Genomic DNA, 20,976 nt, shown 5'->3' with positions numbered 1-20,976 from the left:
AGAAAGAGAAACATTGTAGCTTGGAATAGGTACTAACAGAAGTGAAACGATTTGTGATAATTGAGACAGCAGAACTTACTGATGGATAGGATAGTAAGAAAGGGGCCAAGGTTGATGCCAAAGCTTTGTACACCCTATAATTTGCCTGCAGGGAAAAGCCTGGCAAGCTACCTGTGACGTATTGGACATGCCAAACACAGTAACAAGTCTCACAATGGAGACGTTACTGGGCCCGCTCGAACAAATCAATGAACACTGGGAGGAGAGTGCTATCCTATAATTTATCAGTGAACTCCAGAACGTTTACTACGAAAAGGTCTAATGAACTTAAGTTCAATGACATTTGTAATTTTTGCACACATGATGAATACAGAAAATGTATTAAAAAAATACAACTAGATAATCCTTGTTTCAACTGTTACTTTATTCCAAGATGACAGAATTAATTAAAAGTATAATTGGGCAACCTTTAGTCAGGCACCAAATTTTACTAAAGACAAACTGTATTTAAACGTGATCATGGAACAGTTCAAAACGCACAGAAAGTAGGATTGAAACATCTCACTGGCCAACAGATTGCTGATTCTTTCTTTTTCTCACTATAATTGAACTTGAACGGTAAATTGTTACTTCAGTAGACAGCAAAACAGAAAGATTCAGTCAAGCAGAATATTTTCTATTTAGTGTCAACCACCTCTAGTCATCTCAATGGGGCCAGACATCTTACATAACTGGCTGTGATTGAGCCTTCTTTGCCAGCAGCTTTAGATCTGAAATGCACTTGGCAATTGTCTCCTTTTCCTGTGATAAAGAAAGAGAAAATGGGTTAGACCTTTCCAAATCATATAATTCTATAAACACTAAAATGCCAAAGAATCTCTCCAACTGGGTCAGAACTCAGATGAATTGCTGTCTTAAAAATTTTTTAAAAGTAAAAAAATTCAATTTATTTTAAGAAGGCCCAGAGAAGTAATTAAAATTCCGTGGATCATAATTATTGTGAGACCCGCATGGACTCTGAAGCCAATACTATACTGTTACCATATGCTGCTCCATTGGCCATATAGCTAACAGATACGTGAGAAATACTAACCCATTAAACTAATACAGAAAGTTCATAAAATCCTTAATCTGTTCTAAAAAAATTTTTAGCTTTCAATTTAAGATAATCACTTTTACATACGATAGCTAAAAGAGAAACACAAACAATAGACCAAATGTTGGTGGGCCCAATTTTTCTAGCTCTGTATGATTATACAGAAAATGACTTGACACGTCTAAAAATTTCTTTTCAAGATACTATACAGGAAATAGAGCAGCCTAGAAGTAGCTTTGGCCAGTGTCCAGGTATTAAAGAGAAAGTTACTTAGTTAACGCAATCCAAATGATGGGACATGAATGGAAGTCTCCTGTCATCAGGACCACTGCTGTTTCTGAGCTAACCAGCTACTCTTATTCTAAGAGAGATGCGTGTCAGGGATGCTAATATGATTCCAGAAGATTTCAAGCACGTACCTGCTGGGCAGAAATACTCTGTACCACGTGCTTCTCCACCCAGTTAATCATGTGTTCCTGCTCCTTGCGACGCATCATATTCTGAACAGAGATATGATAGTCCAGGCGATTCTTCACCTCCTTGTGTACTCTATGCAGCCGTTCCCGGTAAGTAACTTCCAAAGCCATAGCAATGTTATTCTGAAACAGAATTAAGTAATGATGAAGAGGTTACTTTAGCTCTTGAGGATTCTGACAATTAGCATGCCTCCATACTTATATTTTATGCAAAATTCTTTTATGTACTGTGAATAGGAAACAAATGCACACAGTAAATAATTCCTAACAGCACATGGTAAAATGCATTTTAAAGAATCTACAGTAAAAAATAAGTCTCTTTCAGAACATCCATAGGCTAACAACCTACATGTATTTGTGTCCCTCCAGAAGTAATAAATTAGGTGTATGTACATACAAACATTGCTTCCATTCACTATGAATGAATCTTAGCCCACTTTCTCACATCAGGATCTCTCTGCTTAATGTTAATATGTAATCCTACTCTCCAACTGAGGTAAAATCTTGATTCCCAGGCTGAGATGTGACTCAATTGGTAGAGCACATGCCTTCCATGTACTGAGGCCCAAGGGTCAACTCCTCGTACTGCATGTTCCCCTTCCCACTAGTCACTAGGAGTAGCTCCCAGAATAAAATCTTGATTTTACACCCCAGCACCTGCCATCAATTTCTTTGCATATCATTAAAATAAGGCTCCTTGAGCAAGAAACATGAAGTGGATCAAGGAAAGCCTCTTCAACAAGTGGTGCTGGGAAAACTGGGCAGCTACCTGGAGAAAAAAAAAAAAGAACTCCTACCTGGAGGAAAAAAAAAAAAGAACTCAGACCCCTCTCTAACACCAGGGAAAAAAAAAGTCAGATTAAAATGGATTCAAGACCTCAGGATCAGACCTGAATCCTTAAGGTACATGGGGAAAAATGTGGGCAGAACCCTACATGATATTGATGCTAAAGGCATCTTTAAAGATGATGAAAGTGGAAGCAAAGATAAACAAGCGGGACTACGTTAAACTCAGAAGTTTCTGCACCTTGAAAGAAATGGTGACCAAAATCAGAGACAGCCCAAGGAATGGGAAAAATTATTTACCCAATACTCATCAAAAAAGGGGTTCAAATCCAAGATATATAAGGCAATGGTAGAACTTTACAAGAAAAACTCTAACCCCATCAAAAAATGGGAATAAATGAATAGAAACTTCCTCAAAAAAAGAAATACAAATGGCCAAAAAACACACAAAAAAATGTTCTACATGGCTAATCATCAGGAGATGCAAATCAAAACAACAATGAGAAATCATCTTACACCACAGAGACTGGCACACATCAAAAACAAGAAAAACCAGTGCTGGCATGGATGTAAGGACAAAGGGACTCTCCTTCATTATTGGTGGGAATGCCAACTGGTTCAGCTTTTTTTTGAAAAACAATATGGGCATTCTTCAAAAAATTAGAAACTGTGCTTTCATATAGCCCAGCAATACCACTTTCGGGGAATATACCCAGAACATGCAAAAACACACAGAAGAAATACCATCAGCAATTGTATGTTCACTGCACTGTTCACAATAGCTAGAATCTGGAAACAACCTGAGTGCCTGACAACAGACAACTGGTTGAAGACACAATAGTGTATCTACACAATGGAAGGCAATGCAGCTGAGAGAAAAAAATGAAGTCATAAAATATGCTTATAAATAGATCGACTTGAAGTATCATGCTGAGTGAAATTAGTTAGAAGAGAGACAGACATAGATGATAAGACTCATTTGTGGGATATTAAAAAACAACATACATTATGTAACTTAACACCCAAGGACAGTAGAAACAAGGGCCAGGCGGATTGATCTATGCCTCATGTGCCAGGGGAGAGGGCAATTGGAATAGAGAAGGGACCACTGTGACAATGATGGTGGAAGGGATTATTCTGGATGGGAGATGTGGGCTGAAATTGGGTAAGGGACCAAACATGAAGGCCTCTCAGTATCTGTATTCAGAACCATAATGCCAAAAAGTAGGGAGGGAAAGAAGAGCCATTGGTGGGGACGGAGTAAGAGGGAGATGAGAGAGGGAGGGAGAGAGCGGGGGGGGGGGGGGGGGGGGGCTGGGGGGGCGAGGGAGAGGGAGGAAGGAGGGAAAGAGGGAGGCAGTCCCTTATATAGAAGCAGGGAGGCGGGGTACTGGGTACACTGGTGGTGGGAAATGTACACTGGTAAAGGGATGGGTATTGGAACATTGTGTGACTGAAACCTGATCATGAAAGATTTGTAATTGTGTATCTGACAGTGATTCAAAAAAGACTTCTTGAACAACTTTGACAGTTATCTATACTAATTTGTTTCTAGCAATGATCAGGGGTTAACTCCTGGTTCTGAGCTAAGAGATCACTCCTGGAGGTGCTTGGGAAACCATACAACCATATGGGATGTCAGGGATAGAACCTGGGTTGGTTGCATGCAAGGCAAATGTTCTACCCAGCCTCTAAAATAATTTTTTACAAGGTCTCCCAGAATCCTCATATTACAAAGTTTTAATGGAAAATTCCTAGGGACTGATGACAATAAGAAAACAAAAAACAGTTCTTGTTTTCCTCTATTTTGTGTTTAAAATTTATGGCTTTAAGTGTCACCTAAGTAAATGAATCTCAAATATCCAACCTGGAATCCTCCCCACAATTCTATATTCATATGTACAATGATCCATTCAACATGCTGACTCGGCTAAGTGGCAGGCATTTCAAAACAAAGCATTTAAGACCAAAGACTACTTGCAGTCTTTGAAGTATAAGGCAGTATATAAGAAGCATAAGGCAGTCAGGTGGCCCTTCAAAGCATCTGTGGGATAACTTCACTCCTGTGCTCAGAAGCATTGCTGACTCTCATCTATGTTGTTATCAGGAGCCTTGAGTCTCCATCCTCTAGCATCCGCCTGCCTTTGATCTTGTCTCCATCAGTTCTCCCTGTTATTCACGCCGCTTTTACACGTGGGCTTCCAATTTTTCTCTCACTTGTGCCTCTTTAGTACACTGGCTTCCTCATCTTTCCTGGGCCAACCAAGCAAGATTCCAAGTTTAAGGCCCTGGCAATTGTTCTTCCCTCTGCCTAAATTATTTCCCCAGAAATACAATTTTGATCATCACTACGTCTATAGGTGTCTGTTCAAATATATCAGTACATTCTTTTCTAGACTATGCAATAAAACAATCAATTCTTTACATAGTATCAACTAAAGTTCACAGCTGTTCAATTATTTACTTCCTGTAATTCCAATTCCTTGTTGGAAAGCAGATTTTATGAAGGCAGAAATTTTGTTTTGTTCTGTTGCATTCCCAGCAACCTGCTATGACAAGAATCTCTACACAGGAAGATCTTTCAATAAGTAGCTACTAAATAAATAGCTCACAAACAAGTTATTTCAATGATTACCACTTATTATGAAAAAGCTACAACTTCAAAAGCCAGATTGCATAAGTATTATTTATAAGGCAGAAGTATCTTTCAGTTGTAACCTAAACACGCATGGCAAGAGGTTTTAAAATTTCCTGAAGTTTTAAAACATGCATATAGGTGATTCATTTTTTTTAAAGATCCTTATGCAGCAGTTACCAGAGGTTCTGACTTCACAGGTCTTGAGACGGGCTTAAAAAAACCCTTCACCACAGGGTCAGAGAGACAGTACAGCAGGTAGGTTTTTGCATTGTACACAGCAAACCCAGATTGGATCGCTGGCATCCTATAGGTCCCTGTGCTCCTCAGGAATAATCCGTAAGCATGGAGTCAGGAGTCAGTCCTGAGAATCAATGGGTGTTGTCCCAAAATACCCACAAAACCAAAACAAAACTTCAAACCTAACGCATTCCCTCCCCCCCCCCCCCCAAAAAGCCCACACCAAAGATGATTCTGACCCACATGCTATGCTGAGACAACATGAGAGAACAATGGCCTCGATCATTAATTCAGATAATATTTGACCGTAGCATCTCGGTTTTCTGTAGCATGTTTTTTCAAAGGCATTTCACTTTAAACACCAGACACAGGGTTCCAAGTGAGTAACAAGTACATCAACATGTTCTGAAAATTGGTTTAGGAACTATTTTAATATGAAAAAACCTCTACTGTGACCTGAATTTGCTTTGTGAACCTAGAATGCAAGCTATCAGATTTTGTCCTAACAGGTACAAGGTGTTCTTGTAAGCATGCCTAAAACCCAAAGCACTTATTTTACCTGTTGGCTTAGACAATGAATGACATTTTTAATCAGCTATACTTTAATGACCATTTTCCTTTTGCGTGGAATAAAAATGTATTGCTTTATAACTTACTGCTAATTTTAGAGTAATAATTCTAATGGAATAAATAAGTTCAATTTATAGGTCTAAATGTTTAAAAAGCTATGTGACAATCTTACCCGGAACTTTTCTACACTAAATAAAATATGCTCCATCTATTCCTCCAAAGAGATCCTAAATTTAAACACACACAAGGAATTTCTTTCTCCTTGGAAAGTTCTGAAACCTACCCTCTGGACATCAAAAAGGTAATGGCGCTTTTGAACCAGTGCCTGCTGTGCCTTCTCCATCTCAATCGCATCGTTGATTTGCTTGATGGAAGCCTGTTTCACCTCTTCTAGCTGGGCAATTTTTTGCTGCAATTATGATATTTAAAACAATCATCAATAAAAGTAATAAAACTATATTTATTTAGCATTTCCTCAATTTATACCTTTCATTTATACAAAGAGGCACACAAATTCTTAAGAAACGTACAAATCCTTAAAAAAATATCCAAAGCAGATATATAACCACCTTGTTGAATGAACAAATGTATGGAAAAGATCATAAAAAAAAAAACTCACCTCAAATACATTAGCATTAGCACTTATAATAATAATTCATTTGGCAGGCTCTTCTACCAACATTCATTCAAATATACCATTTGCTATCCCTTATACCTTAACAATAGTCTTAAATTGGAAAGAAGGCAGACTAATGGTTATTCTTACCTCATTGAGTTTATCAGCAAATTCTCCAACAGAGGCACCATATTTTTTAACCAAATAGACAAGCAACCCTATTGTTGATATGGCAGAGAAAGTGTCTGGGGTAATCACATATATTTCTTTGGATAGGAAATACAAGATAAGCCCAGTACCAAGCACGTAGGGTCCTAAAAGAAAAAAAAAAGTTATTTTATAATAGTCATGCTACATCTAAAAGGTGACAATAAAAAGGTATTTCTGTATCTGATTAGTTGAAAGCAAGTAGTGATTAAAATGATTCAAGGGTAGGCTAGAACACTGCTTTGAGTAACAGTATTCTGGAAATGAAAGTACAGGATCTGGCCTCAAGGAATGACTGCCAACTTTAAAGACTGTGAAGTATCAACTTCTAAGCCTGAGAAGTATAAACTATCTCTGTGTTTCTTTTTATTCATTTCCAAATTTTTCTCTCCACACTTCACTTTGTAATTAATTTCGATTTTCAAAGCATCAGTCTGAGTATCGTTGATATGATTACCATCTTAATTTTATGGAGATATGTTTTGTGACTCAATACGTAGTCTAACATAGAAAATAATTTTGTGCACTGGAGAAGAATGTGTACTCAACTTTCTGGCACTGGAGGGCACTACAAATGTCAAGTATTTGCCTTGTTTCTTATCTGTGAAATGGAAGTAGTACCTTCTTCACAGGGTTAATGAAACTGAGACAACATATATCAAGTCCAAAGCATACTTGCTCAGTAAACAGAATGTTCTAAAAAGGTGTCTTGTTATTTTCAGATACAATATGTGCAACAAAATATTTGAGAATAGGGGCTGGAGCAATAGCACAGCAGGTAGGGTATTTGCCTTGCACGCGGCCGAACCGGGCTCAATTCCCAGCCCAGATGGTCCCCCAAGCACCGCCAGGAGTAACTCCTGAGTGCAGAGGCAGGGGTAACCCCTGTGAAATGCTGGGTGTGACTCAAAAAGAAAAAGAATATTAATATTTCTTTTAACTTCCCTTAGGGAAATGTTACTTGGTTTTTAACATTCCAACAGTAGATGGGTATAGGCAAGAGCTTGACTTTATGTGTATTAGAAAGAACATGAGAATTAATCAAAAGGCCAGACCAACTTGACAGAATGTCAAGTTCTTTAGTTTTTTAATTTTTCTGTATGATAAAAATGCCTCCTTAATAGGACTATTTTAAGGACTAATATGACTGTTTCAAGGATTAAATTATGTGCATGAAAGCAAAAATATTCAAGGTTTTAGAAGTTTTATGCCTTTCGATAGGAAAAAAAACTGGTAAATCTGTTCCAATTTGTTTTCATACTTACATATTCAATGTAATGAATTCTCTTGTTTTATCTGGCTTTATTTGAATTTACATATCTTTCTCCATTACCTGAAAACATACTATAAATTTACTTTTATTTTCTATGCCAAGATAAAATGTTCCAAGTTGGAAGGTTCTTTAGTTTACCATTCTATGCCTAGAACTAAGCCTGGTTTAGAGAAGGTATTTGATTTATCAATAACTGGAGATGATGCTATAAAATTGAGTTTAAAATTCTAAACAAATTTATTCCAAAGACAAATCAGAGCAACAAATCAATAGGGGGTGGAAGCATTAAAGAGAAGAGATGGCTAACCCAGGGCTTTGCTCATCCAAGGAATGTGCTCTGCCACTTGAACCAAACTCTTGGCCCCCAAATCAACTGTCATACTGAATCACTTCTAATTTTCTTTTAAAAACAACCGACTTGGTATCTGGGTATAAGTGAAACATGTTAAATACTAAAATTCTAGGTTAACAGAAACCAAACCATACTAGCCTACTTAGCACTATCCTCCTGTTCATCAATTTGCTCCAGCGGGCCCAGTAACGTCTCCATTGTGATACTTGTTGTTACTGTGTTTGGCATATTGAATACGTCATGGGTAGCTTGCCAGGCTTTGCCCCGTGGCCGAGATATTCTCGGTAGCTTAATTGAACCCGGCTTGGCCAGCCGCGCACAAGCCAAATGCCCTACCGCTGTGCTATCGCTCTAGCCCACTAGCATACTAACAAACACAAATGATTACCTGTTACACCAGTTTTAGGATAAAGGAACTGGAAAAACTCCTCAGGGATCAGCCCCATCCTTACTTTCCCTCCATGTTCAGGAAGAGGTGGTACAGGTGCGAGACTTGGCTGCCCTGTGTGAAAAATCCTTGTTGCCTGCAATACCCTGCAGAGAGCAATGACACAAAGTCAAACCATATTCTTTACAGAGAACACAATGCGCGCTGTATTATAAACATTCAGTGGAAACTAGGATGATGCCAAGGTAGTTTCTTACCACCGTACTGGGAAGAGAACATAATAAGGATAAGAACGTCAGGATTTAGTAACTAGCTGTGTGAGATGGACCTAACAGCCTTCTAGCTAACAGCAGAAATTCATCCATCTCTCGGAGGTTATGTGGCGAGCACTATGTCTACTGTTGGCACGGACATATTTAAGAGACAACCTGGGTTTAAACCTAAGACTCTCTGGATTGGGCATACAGTACAAAGGTTAAGACACCTGTCTTGCATGCACCACACCCAGAGCTCTGGGGGACCACATGAGGTGTCAAGAATTGAAGCCGGGTTGGGCACATGCAAGGCACGTGCCCCACCCGCTGCACTATCTCTCCAGTCAATCATATTTTCAGGGCAGTTTTTTTGAGTTTCACAGGAGTCTCAAACCTCCTGGCTGAGGCGACAAGGCTTGTGAGCCCAGAAATTTGGTGCACCAGACTGCGGCTCAGGACTAAATCACACCTCTTCAGGCACCTCTTCCAGCCGACTCACATTTATTAATTCTGGTGATCTGAGGGGGGGTGGGGGGGGTCACATAACTGTCTTCGCAATGCGTGAATGATTTCTCTTACTTCTGATGATCTGACGGCCAAAGTCCGAATTCGGGGTGTCAAGAGTGGAAACAAACTTCCAACGCTCCCTTTAATTGTCCCTGCTGGTGATAGAGGGTCAGGAAATTGGGGGTGGGGACACCCAGAGACTCGGTGAAGGTCACGGGGAGAGGGCGGGGCTTAGAGGACGCCGCTTCCGGTTCTACTAACAGTATCCCCTGTTTGCTTAAAACAATCACTTCTCAGTAGGATCCTCTCAAACAGGATCCCCTAAACCAGAGCACGGAGCACACAGGTTTGAAGCTTTAAGGGGTTCAAAATCCCCCGGGAAAGTTCTTGTCAGTCCAAGGCAAAGTGGAGGTCACCCCAAAGTGAAACGCCAACACCGCCCCGGCGACTAACGGGGTACTGGGTCCCCGCACACTTACCCCGGGCCGAGGAGGGCTGCGTTCTTCAGAGCGGGGGCTGCAAAAGCACAAGCCGCAGGTCAGCAAGGTCAAGGGGAGCCCCGGAGTGCCGCTCCCTAGGATACGGCGGGGTCGAACCGCTGGGGCCAGGAACCCCTCCTTTCGGCCCCCCGAGAGCCCCGTGTTCACCCCAGACGCGGTGCCAATCACTCCCCAATCGGGCCCAAGTCTCGCTGCCCCTTCTCCCCCTCCTCGTCTCCCAACCCTGCGATGCTAGACGCGCTTGCTGTGCAGTCACCCCAACAACACGGGTCGCGGTCTTACCCGCTGCTGCGACCGCAGAAACTACCACACGGGACAGCATGGTCAGCAGGGGTCCAGGCGGCAGCCCTCTTAAGGTCCCGGTGACCCGGACGGGAGACGGTCAGGGCAGGAGCAAGATGGCCGCTCACAAGTCTCGCGAGAGGCGAACGCCGAGCCCTCATTGCCACCAACTTCGCCTTGCGTAGAAGGCAAATCTCGCGAGAAGAGGCGCGGCGAGTCGAGAACCTGTTGCCTGAGGGCGGCCGCCGGAAAGCGGAATGGCCCGCTAGCAGCAATCATCGCGAGAAGTCGAGAGCCGAGCAGGGACGAGAGGGGCGGAGGCCCAGAGGGCCACCACGTGGGCTTCCTCTGCGGGCCTTGAATCTTCGGCGGGCGTCCAGCGTGGCACTCGGGTGGCTTTGGAGCCGTGGAGATGCGGAAAGAAACCCCGCCGCCCCTGGCCGTGCCCCCGGCGACGCGCGAATGGAACCTGCCCCCCAACGCGCCTGCCTGCATGGAGCGGCAGCTGGAGGTTGCGCGGTACCGGTCGGGTGAGCTGAGATCCGGGCCTGGGCCCCCTCGCGTGCTGGCCCGGGCCACCCCTCCGCGGGACTCGCCTTTCCAGCCCGCCCCTCCCGCCCTCCCGATCCCCGCCCGGCGCCGCCGAACTCAAGGCTCCAGCCCTGCCCCGCCTTCCGGAGCTCCGAGCCAGCCCCAGCCCGCGTGCTCGCCCGTGCGGTCGCCATGGAGACGAGCCCGTGCCTTCTCACGCGCTGACAGCTTGTGTCTCCCTTAGATGGAGCGCTTCTGCTCGGGGCCTCCAGCCTGAGTGGCCGCTGCTGGGCCGGCTCCCTCTGGCTTTTCAAGGACCCTTGTGCTGCCCCCAACGAAGGCTTCTGCTCCGCGGGCGTCCAGACCGAGGCGGGAGTGGCTGATCTCACTTGGGTAGGGGACAGAGGCATCCTAGTAGCTTCTGATTCAGGTGAGTCGTGCTCTCAGCGCCACAGGTGGAGTTGGAGGTCAGGGCTACAGGTCAGCTTGGGTGCAATCCTTAATGTCCCCCCACCTCCATGCTTGGGAGAAGTCCAGGGGTTTGAGCTCAAATGAGAAGTCCTGTGCAGACTCTTTTTTTTTAAATGTTCTTTCATTTTAAAACTTCTTTTGCAACATTCTAAATGAGCTGGTGGGAACCTAACAAAATTCATGATGAAATTAAGAACTAAAGTGTAGTCAGTTTTCTTACCTTCCTGAACGACCCCCCCCCCCACCCCACCCATCCTCCCTCCCAAGTCAGATCAAGAATAATCCTGGTTTTAAAGACGATTCTGAAACCAGTGTGTACTATTAGTCTCTACCCGCTTCTCACTTTACTAACTCCCTTTCTTTACTTTGCATGTCAGGCTCAGCTATAGCAAGTGGCATTGACTTTTTTTTTTTAACTGAAATTTGGGTTTTAGCAGGTATTTTATGAAAAGATTGAAAGTAGGACATTAAAGATAGCTTCTCTGAACTGGAGTTTAAACACTACTTAATCAAGAAATATTTGGGCATTTTCTTTACTTAGGTAGCACTGTAGCACTGTCCTTCCTTTGTTCATTGATTTGCTCGAGCGGGTCCAGTAACGTCTCCATTGTGAGATTTGTTACTGTTTTTGGTATATTGAATCCGCCACGGATAGCTTTCCAGGCTTTGCCGTGCGGGCGGGATACTCTTGGTAGCTTGCTGGGCTCTCTGAGAGGGTCGGAGGAATTGAACCCGGGTCGGCGGCATGCAAGGCAAACACCCTACCTGCTGTGCTATCACTCCAGTCCTATACTTAGGTATTACTGTGTAAATCATTTAATCATTCAGTGTGTTTTGTAAGACTTTGTAAGCTACTTGTTCAAAATGTCCAAATAATAGGGTTGATTTAATCATTTAACCGTTGTGGAGGCTTCATCCTTTTCTCCTAGCATCTTGATTTCTAATATTTTGACACTGAAAGTGGGATCATATGTTTTACCAGCTGTTCTAACCTTATGTGTTTTTTTTTATTTGTTTTTTGGGGGGTGAAGGGGCGCGCTGATTTTGGTTTTAAGGCCACACCCAACGGTGTTCAGAGCTTACTCCTGGCTCTGTGCTCGGGGAATCACTCCTGGTAGGGCTCAAGGAACCATAGGGATCCCAGGGATTGAACCCTAGTCAGCTGCATGCAAAGCAAGCACCTTACTTGTACTATTTCTTTGGCCCTGGTTTCTGTCCTTTTCTAAAAGAGACTCATCCTACCTGTTTATTAGGAAAAGAGTGATGCCAGTGTAAAACAAATTGCTTGGAGTTAGTGACATGACCTAAGGATATAGACTTTGTGGAAATAACTTTGTTATTTCCATTCAACAGACTACTTGAAAACTCAAGTACATTGCATCTTAATATAATCCAGGCTGATTTCTCACCCTTGTCTTATCCCAACAGGTGCTGTGGAGTTGTGGGAACTAGATGAGAATGAGTCTCTCATTGTCAGCAAGTTCTGCAAGTATGAGCACGATGACATAGTGTCTTCAGTCAGTGCCCTGAGCTCTGGCACTCGGGCCGTCAGTGGTAGCAAAGACTTCTGGTGGGTCTCTGATCTATTTCTTTTCTGGGGCCACTCTTGGCGATGCTCAGGGATCACTACCTGGCTCAAGGCACCTGGGATGCTGGGAATTGAATCAATGTTGGCCACATGCAAGCAAACAGGTTACCCTTGTACTGTCTCTCCGATCTTGGGTCCCTGTTCTTAGACTCTGTTATGGGTCATTCTTTGTGGTGTCTTAATATCTTACCCATCTCAATTGATGTTTAGGTACAGTTTTAAGAATCTACTGGCTTAGAGATTTTGTAGTATGCTGTGGTAGATGGGTAATAACTGAAGCCTAGTAGGCAGAGACATGAAACAAGAGGATGTTTGTGTGTGAACACTTATTTTTATGTAGACAGTGTAGGTCAAATTAAATTCCTGTGATCTTTTGCATCTTAGCATAAAGGTTTGGGACCTTACCCAGCAGACTGTACAGAATTCCTACCGGGGTGAGTGCTCTCTCTTTCCTTTTTAGTCCTGGCCTTCACTTTTGTTTCTGTTCTTTTCTTTGGGTGGGCTCTTTGAGTGTTGCTAAAATATTAGGAACAGCATATTGCATTCCTAAGAGTTTTCTTCCAAAGCTACTGGCAGGCCTTTGCTCTTACTATGACCATCCAAAGTCTTGAGAAATGTATGCTTGGAACAAATCTATAAGGGGGTCACCAGAAATGATCTAATTAAGCTTTACTATCAATTTTTAAATATGCGAGAGGGTACTGTTTTTCAAGATGATTTGAAGACTTTCATAAGATCCCTGTACTAAAGTTTTTGTTATCTGCTGTGTACTGTACTCACTATAAGTTTTGGAAACTACCTCTCTGCAATGCAGTGATCAAACTTTCCAAGGCAGAAGATTGGCTTAAACTGCCTTCCATAGATTTCTTTTCCATCTTAGAATCCATGGAAGGCCAACATGAAGAAAAGGGATTTATTGCACCTTCCACAAAATAAACCACAGAGACAAGCCTTTTGGAAAGTACAGGAGATGAACACTATAAGACTTTAAGGGATTTGGGGTTTTTGTTTTGTGGGCCATATCTGACAGTGCTGGGCGTCATCCCTGGTCATGCCAGTGCCAGGGGTTGACTCGAGGCCTCATGCACACAAGCAATTCTCAGCCCATTGAACTACCGCCCTGTCTCCCTTCAGGGATTTGGAATGAGTAGCAGAAGGGAAGAAAGTAAAACATAAAAACAGAGAAGTTAGCACTGACCATGGAAGCACCATTTATCTAAAGAAACAAAAGGCATGATGTAATCTGGACTGCTGGGTCATGCTGCCTCCAGCTTCTTTTGTTTCTCTTTCTCCTTTGCAGCTCACTCTGGGGAGGTGACCTGTGTGGCAGCCTCTCCCCACGAAGACTCTATATTTCTCTCCTGCAGTGAGGTGAGCTGCAGCTGCCACTTCCTCCCCCGCCCCCCCCTCACCCCCCCAATACACTCAGACCTTCTAGGCTTAGAGCCTGGAAACCTGGCAAGTGCAGCTGCTTTAGATTGTGAAGTCCTTTTTCTGCCCTCTTCCAGGACAATCGAGTTTTGCTATGGGATACACGATGTCCCAAGCCAGCATCACAGATGGGTGAGTCAGAGACTCGGTGGTGGGAAGGTGATACTTGGAACCCTCTTAGAAGAGCCTATTTGTTGGCCATAGTCAGGGCATTGCTAAGTGCCCAGTCTCTAAGCTATGAGTGACATAAACATTTTGTTTCCCTCCAAGAGCGCATCCCTGGATGACTTGTTTGCACTTTATGATGGGAGGAAATAGACTTGTACACTGCAGGCATTAAGTTTGCAAGTTGCCTGTGACTTGTGTCCAGAAACGGATATATGCAGGCTCTGAGGGTCAAGGATTGGGCCATACTTAGGGTTTAGGAAGCCTAATGAAAGTGCTTTGGCATTTGGAGTGATTGCTTCGGAACAGTTTCTAGGCTATGAGTGCCGTTCTGGATTCTTCCTCTCTCCTTTGCAGATTGCAGTACCTCTGGCTTCCTTCCCACCTCGTTGGCCTGGCATCCTCAGCAGAGTGACGTCTTTGTTCTGGGTGAGGCAGCATGTCACCCTGTGTGCTGTGTATTGGGAAGGGGACAATGAGTGTGAGCAAGTGCCGAGTGTCTACTAATTCAGTTGTGCGCAATCTTCTAGCTGCTCATCAGCACACTTGGCTGCTAGAAAATTATGCTGATGGGGGTTTGGGTGGCAGAACGAACCAAAGTGATCTCTGTTTAGCTTTGGAGAACATGGTGCTTTGGCCCCAGTTCGTTTGATTCCCTAGCGTTTGCTTTGGCTCCTGTTGTCTGGGCATGGCAAAGAGTGAGTCCCAAAGCAAGCATCAAGCTGTGCACCGTGGGGAATGCAGTTCCCCTCGGCTGGTCACACTGCTGTCACGTCAAAGCTGCATGGGTGGTGACCTTGTTTGTGAGCCCAATAATCACTGCACTGTAGCACTGTCTTCCCGTTGTTCATCGATTTGCTCGAGCAGGCCAATGTGAGACTTGTTGTTACTGTGTTTGGCATATTGAATACATCAAGGGTAGCTTGCCAGGTTTTGCCATGCGGATGAGATACTCTGGCTAGCTTGCCAGGCTCTCTGAGAGGGGCGGAGGAATCGAACCCAGGTCAGCCAACCTCTATTAATTCTCACAGCCACCCAGTGGCTAGTGCCCTTCACCCAGGAAATGGCGGCTCATGGTGGTCATCTTGTCCATGATTGAGTCCTGGTCTGGCTGGATCCAGAATCTTTGTTCTGGGTGAGGCAGCATGTGCTCTTAATGCCTCTGCTCTTGTTCCCTCTTCTGTAGGAGATGAGAGTGGTACCATCTCCCTCGTGGAGACCAAGAGTGCAAGCTCTGCCGTCAGCAAACCGGTGCACTCCCAGTGTGTTACTGGACTGGTCTTCTCCCCACACAGGTACTGCCCCTATCAAGACCCCGCCAGCAGGTCTGTTGGCAGAGCATTAGGCATCAAGACAGCAGCTTCACACACTTGCTCTTGCTGGGGTCTCTGTGGGTGAAGGGTCTTGTGTTTGTAGCCTCTTTGGGGGCACATGGGCTTTGCAAAAAAGGGCAAAAGTGACTGGTCTCATTCCTGCTTAGCCTTCAAAGCGTTGAATACTTGAGCTTCTCAGAATGTATGGTGGAAAAAGCCAGTATTTCTGGGTTATTTTGAAAGCAGGAGAGGGAGACTGCTAAGTTGCCAGAATGTTCATGAACTGGGTGTTACTCTATATCCTCCACACTTGTAAGGTGGGTGAGAGTGGTGGTCTCCCTTACCAAAGTGTCAGCTGCCAGAGGGGCAGGGAGCTTTGCAGTAGGCTTGGTGGTGGTAGCAATAATGAGGGTTTTTTTCTCTAGAGACCCTGAACCTGGCCTTTCACAGCTCTCTTCTGTTCATCCTAGTGCTCCCCTTTTGGCTTCTGTCAGTGAAGACTGCTCACTTGCTGTGCTGGACTCAGGCCTTGCTGAGGTGTAAGTATGTCCTGTGATCAGGAGTCTGGGAGGGCATGGCGGGTGGCTTGGTTCCCTTTCTCAGCAGAGAAAAGTGCATTATCTGGAGAGGACCAGTACTGGGAGCGGGCAGGCCTCTGAGTGTCTCTGATTGATTCCTCAGGTTCATGCCTGGCCAGCTGTTTGCTTGGTGGAGGAGTGTGGTGCAGGGTGGGATTTCTAAGTCTGCCTTCCGTCTCTGGAAAAGGAATAGCCCCATATATACATGGAAAGACCCAGGTTCATGAGAGGCAGGAGGGTAAAAGGCAGGAGGCCTGAATTATATTTCTGACTTGGCGATGATGTTCTGCATGATTCTAAACCGTCTCACTTCTGCTCTAGCCTTTTTTTTCCTGGGTGAAGTTTGGCGCTGCACTGGGTACAGATCAAGTCCCGTTTCTAACTACACTGCTTTTGGTGACAGGCCATCTGGACATTGAACTGTGTGTGCTGCACCTAAGAGTGTGCCCTGGGTGTGTTGGCTTCTCTTGAATTTGCTGCTCACTTCCTCTGGTTTCATGCTCCCTCTTTTTCTGTCTTTTCTTCTAGGTTTAGAAGCCAAGCCCATAGAGATTTTGTGCGAGATGCTACTTGGTCCCCCCTCAATCACTTCCTCGTGACCACTGTCGGCTGGGACCATCAGGTTATCCACCATGTTGTGCCCGCAGAACCCCAGCCAGCCACTGGACCTGAGAGTGTGGTGGAGTAAAGTGGATTCAAGACAAGACAGAATTCCCTGTTCCCTTTGCCCTGTCCTCTCAGTTGGTGGGACAACACAGGAGCCTTAGACACACTGGACATATCAGATCTGTTCTGTGAATAGGCATTGTCTCGGCCTGGGAGTGGCTGATTCTGGGAGCCTGTGGCCCTAAGAAAGGAAATCTTTCTTGAAGATAGGTATATACTTGTTTCTGGGTATATGTACAGACTCAGCTTTCGTTAGTGATGAGGAATAAAAATCCCACACCACAGCTTCCTCAGGGCCTATTCCCCTGCCTTCGACCCCCCGCTAAGAAGTTCACAAAAGGGATTTATGCTTCCCAGCTGGCTCTGTGCATGAGGAATTGATCGGTCATGTATGGGTGAGGTTGGGAAGTGGGTATCCCTGGATTCTTAGAAGCAGTGTGTTTACTATTCTTATAGCTGGGGGCAACTTTTTTCCGCCCTAATAACACTCCACTCACTTTTTTCACGGGCAGTGCTTTGTTCACAGAACCCCTGTCCCACCCCACTGGGTAAGAGCTGGGACACATAGTTTTGCATATTCCCTTGCCATTAAACTGAGTAAGAAATACATTTTCAGGCTGAATGCAAAGTTTGGTGCTGTGTGGTGCCCACACCTGCAAACCCCTCCCCCTTCCTGCCTATATCCAGCTGTTTATGTGAGAAGTGTTTTTATGTTTGATGCCACAGAAAAAAAGTTTGGATTGTTGAAGAGCTTGCAGGCATTTCAGTTAACCGACAGGCGGAGAGATGCCTGCCGTTGGTCACCCTGCAAACAGGCTGGACCCTCACCTCGTGTTCGGCCCTCTTCTCTAGGGACTGGAAGTCTGATATTGTATTTGTGGACTCTGAAACTGCAACATCAGAGAATCAAATACTGGTTGGTGAAATAAAAAGTTTAGGCTTTGTTGGCCTGTCTTGAAATGTGTGTGTGCGTGTATTACGTGTGTTTAGACACCTATGTGAGTTATCAGCGTTGTCAGTCTTACACGCAGATCCAGTTTAGTTTCTTTGACCACTTCCAGACGTCTTGGGTCAGTTGCTATTGACTTGCAACTAAATATAATCATTATGTACGTGAGAGGCTTGCAAGATTATGTTAGCTAAAATGGCATGGAGCTGGGGCAGTCTAAAGGAATTCGGCCAAAATACTGATAAGGTTTCCATGCTTCCCCCTTGTCACATATGAGCTCTGTCCTCACAGTTACACATGGGCTTTTGTAGTTATGTTTGTTGAGTGGCTAAAGATTTGTATATAGGCAATAAAATCCACTCAGCTATAGGAAAAGACGAAATCTTGAGTTTTTTTCTAACATGGTTGGAAATGGAGGGTGTCCTATTAAGCAAAGTAGAAAGGCAAAAGACATAGCTGATTCTGCCAACAGAATTGAGCCTTCTAAGGGAGAGTGGGTGAGTTAGGGGAAAGGAAAGGGTGGAAGGATATTCTCACTGGTGGTAGGTGTGGTCCAGTATCATTGTATTCCTGGAACAAATAGTATAACTCATGACACTTTTTTTTTAAGTAACACACAAAAACCCTTAGATTCTGTTCACAGAACAGGTTACCAAAGGGAAAGGGATGTGGGTTGAGCATCCAACAGACATTTGTAATTTCGTAAGCAGAGTGTTAATAATAATAATAAAAAAAAAAAACAGGTGGGGGCTGGAGCAGTAGTATAATGGATAGGGAGCTTACCTTGTACATGGCCTACCTAGGTCTGAGTCCCAGGATGCTGTATGGTCTCCTGAGTCTGGTCAGGAGTGATTCAAGCACAGTAGTAAGACCTGAGCACACTTAGGTGTGGCCCCAAACAAGAAACCTCAAAAACTGTTTTAAAGCTAAGTAAATAATACAAGCAAGAATGTATCCAGGTAGTTGAAATGACCTCAAAGAAGGCAAATTTTGAAGAATCTTACTGTAAAGAATGTTACTTTAGGATGAGATCTGTGCTGATAGTAATTTATATCTGTTAATGTTTGCCATTGAGACACTTTCAAAAGTTCCAGTATGAATAGCTGCCACAGTGAGCAAAAGGCTCAAAATAGGTGATTTCATAGTAACCAGAAGTGTATCACACTAGGGTTAGTCCCTAGGTCCTTGTGAATTGTTTCAGAAAAAGTGGACCTGGTCACAGAAGCTGGAAATATCCTCATTTTGTGTGATTTGTTTAAAACTGCACAAGCATGTGTTTTGCATTTGTTTTCATTGGTTTAAATGTACAAATGCTGGAGCAAGTTCCCGTCTCTCTTATTCCCTATCACTTTATTTTGAAGTTAATTGACTAGATTCATTTCATCTGCTGCCCACAGGGAGAGTGGGAAACTCCTTGGGGTGTGCTTAGAACCACTATCAGACACAAGAAGGCTGAAGGAGAGTTTCAGGTGTCACCAGACAGTGGCTGGTCCTTGAGCTCTTTCCCATACCATAGGGCAGTAGGAGGCCTGTTCTGTAATCTACAGTCACACAGACTTTACCTCCTGGCAGCATATGCAAGGAATGTGATTTAATTCTTGTATTATCTCCTGGCCCAAGGAGTGTTTATTTACTGGGGGACTAATTACAGAAGTTTGGAGCAGTGTGTGTGTGGGGGGGGGGGGGGAGGGGGGAGTGGGGGTGGGAATGACACACAGTGCTGGTGCAGGCACATGGGACCAGCTGGAGTGTTACAGGAACTTTTCCTGAAACAGGAAAAAAAAGTCAGGGGCAGTAACCTCCCTTGAGAGCAGCAGTGACTATTGACAAGGCAGAGAGATGACCTTAATGTGTCTTCACTGGGAATTATCCCAAGGAGTAAACACTGTTGTCACAAACTTCCCAGTGGAGAGCAAGGTGGAGGATGGGCAGAGAGAGAGGGGGATACCTGGAACACATCTGTTATCATAGCCCTTTTTGCCACTTAATATGCTCTCATCCTTAATACAGCTAAAATTCCATGTCCTCAAGTAAGAGATACTCAAAGCCAGCTATTCATCAATAGGGCAATAGCCTTTGTTCATACTCCTGCCTTAAACCTAAACAATTTGTGTCCTCATATGAAGTAGCAAAAGAAAACGGATGTTAAACACAGTCATACAGAACAGAGTTGCTGAACATACTTGTTACAGGGACTGGGGAAATAGTTCAGTGGCCTGAGTACATGCTTTGCCTGGCGGAGTCCCAGCTTCAATCCCTGTCACCATGTGGTCCTCTGATCACTGCTGGGAAACAGAGTAAACCCTGAGCACCACCAGGTCAGGGCCCCAAACTGACTTATATTATTACAACCTCTACTTCTATAACTGAATGTGAGGTCTTTTCTAATCCCCAGGCTCATTCTCTTGGATTTGCATTTTCTGAGCTCACTCATTTCTCAGAGAAAACCACTTAACTGTTGGTTCAGGGTTTCAAAGATAAACTGATTATGCATCTGTCCCACTAAAGAAGTTTTGTTTGTAATAAACAGTTTAATTTTATTTATTTTTGTGGTGTTAGGGATCAAACCTAGGTTCTCATATGCCAGGTCTGGGTTTAACCATCAGGCCACATCCCTGAAACCCTATTTAATGATGAAATCTATAAGAGCATAAAGAGAATCATGCTTTTTCATATTTGGGATGGAATTGAAAGAATAGTAGCAAAAGCAACTATGCCTAAACCAGGGGTTCTTAACCTTGGTTTACCATCAATGCTGAATAATTCTTCATTGCAGGGGTGGGGAAGGGGGTTGATGAAAGACTGTCTTGTCTTACATAGGATGTTTAGCAACATACCAATCTTCTGCCCACATAAAGCGATCCTGTGCTTTGTGTCACAACCAAAATTGCCTCTAGACATTGTCAAATTTTCCAGGAGGGGGAGCATTTCCTTTTGCCAAGTTGAGAAGCACTGGTATGAAAGGAAGAGTTAAGCCAGAATGAGCAGTAACATATTGATCTCCTGATAATGATCATTTCACCAGGGTTTTTGTTTTATTTTTGTTGTTGTTAAATAGAAAACTGCAATGAACACATTTTCTTGGTGTACCTGAGCCAAATG

At 43.9% G+C, this 20,976-nt stretch overlaps 2 protein-coding genes across 2 annotated transcripts; one reads left to right on the top strand and one right to left on the bottom strand.

Annotated features, from left to right (window-relative positions):
• Window positions 1-405: 405 nt before the first annotated feature.
• On the bottom strand, window positions 406-10,333 carry ATP5PB (ATP synthase peripheral stalk-membrane subunit b). The gene is made up of 7 exons (XM_056123321.1): window positions 10,183-10,333; window positions 9,880-9,916; window positions 8,640-8,785; window positions 6,570-6,733; window positions 6,087-6,212; window positions 1,516-1,695; window positions 406-801 (listed from the first exon to the last, which is right to left on the bottom strand). The coding sequence occupies exons 1-7, from the start codon at window positions 10,220-10,222 to the stop codon at window positions 724-726; spliced, it is 771 nt and encodes a 256-aa protein (XP_055979296.1). The 5' UTR covers window positions 10,223-10,333; the 3' UTR covers window positions 406-723.
• Window positions 10,334-10,501: 168 nt separating this feature from the next.
• On the top strand, window positions 10,502-17,885 carry WDR77 (WD repeat domain 77). The gene is made up of 10 exons (XM_056123320.1): window positions 10,502-10,712; window positions 10,958-11,143; window positions 12,613-12,754; window positions 13,157-13,206; window positions 14,073-14,143; window positions 14,281-14,335; window positions 14,726-14,797; window positions 15,555-15,663; window positions 16,152-16,220; window positions 16,788-17,885. Exons 1-10 carry the CDS (start codon window positions 10,595-10,597, stop codon window positions 16,945-16,947), a joined length of 1,032 nt encoding a protein of 343 aa, XP_055979295.1. The 5' UTR covers window positions 10,502-10,594; the 3' UTR covers window positions 16,948-17,885.
• The last annotated feature ends 3,091 nt before the right edge of the window (window positions 17,886-20,976 follow it).

The sequence above is a fragment of the Sorex fumeus genome, unplaced genomic scaffold, assembly GCF_029834395.1.
Source record: "Sorex fumeus unplaced genomic scaffold, SorFum_2.1 ptg000047l, whole genome shotgun sequence".
NCBI lineage: Eukaryota > Metazoa > Chordata > Mammalia > Eulipotyphla > Soricidae > Sorex > Sorex fumeus.
The sequence above is the reverse complement of the archived record's forward strand: the minus strand, read 5'-3'. Positions and strand labels throughout refer to the sequence as shown.

Excerpts from the sequence above, each read along its gene's own strand:
- ATP5PB (XM_056123321.1), bottom strand. The coding sequence starts at position 10,222 with ATGCTGTCCCGTGTGGTAGTTTCTGCGGTCGCAGCAGCGG. Across the intron at positions 6,734-8,639 it reads TCCTAAAACTGGTGTAACAG|GACCCTACGTGCTTGGTACT; the intron begins GTAATCATTTGT and ends TTTTTCTTTTAG. Across the intron at positions 6,213-6,569 it reads TTGCTGATAAACTCAATGAG|CAAAAAATTGCCCAGCTAGA; the intron begins GTAAGAATAACC and ends TCATAATTGCAG.
- WDR77 (XM_056123320.1), top strand. The coding sequence starts at position 10,595 with ATGCGGAAAGAAACCCCGCCGCCCCTGGCCGTGCCCCCGGCGACGCGC. Across the intron at positions 12,755-13,156 it reads AGTGGTAGCAAAGACTTCTG|CATAAAGGTTTGGGACCTTA; the intron begins GTGGGTCTCTGA and ends TTTGCATCTTAG. Across the intron at positions 14,144-14,280 it reads TATTTCTCTCCTGCAGTGAG|GACAATCGAGTTTTGCTATG; the intron begins GTGAGCTGCAGC and ends GCCCTCTTCCAG.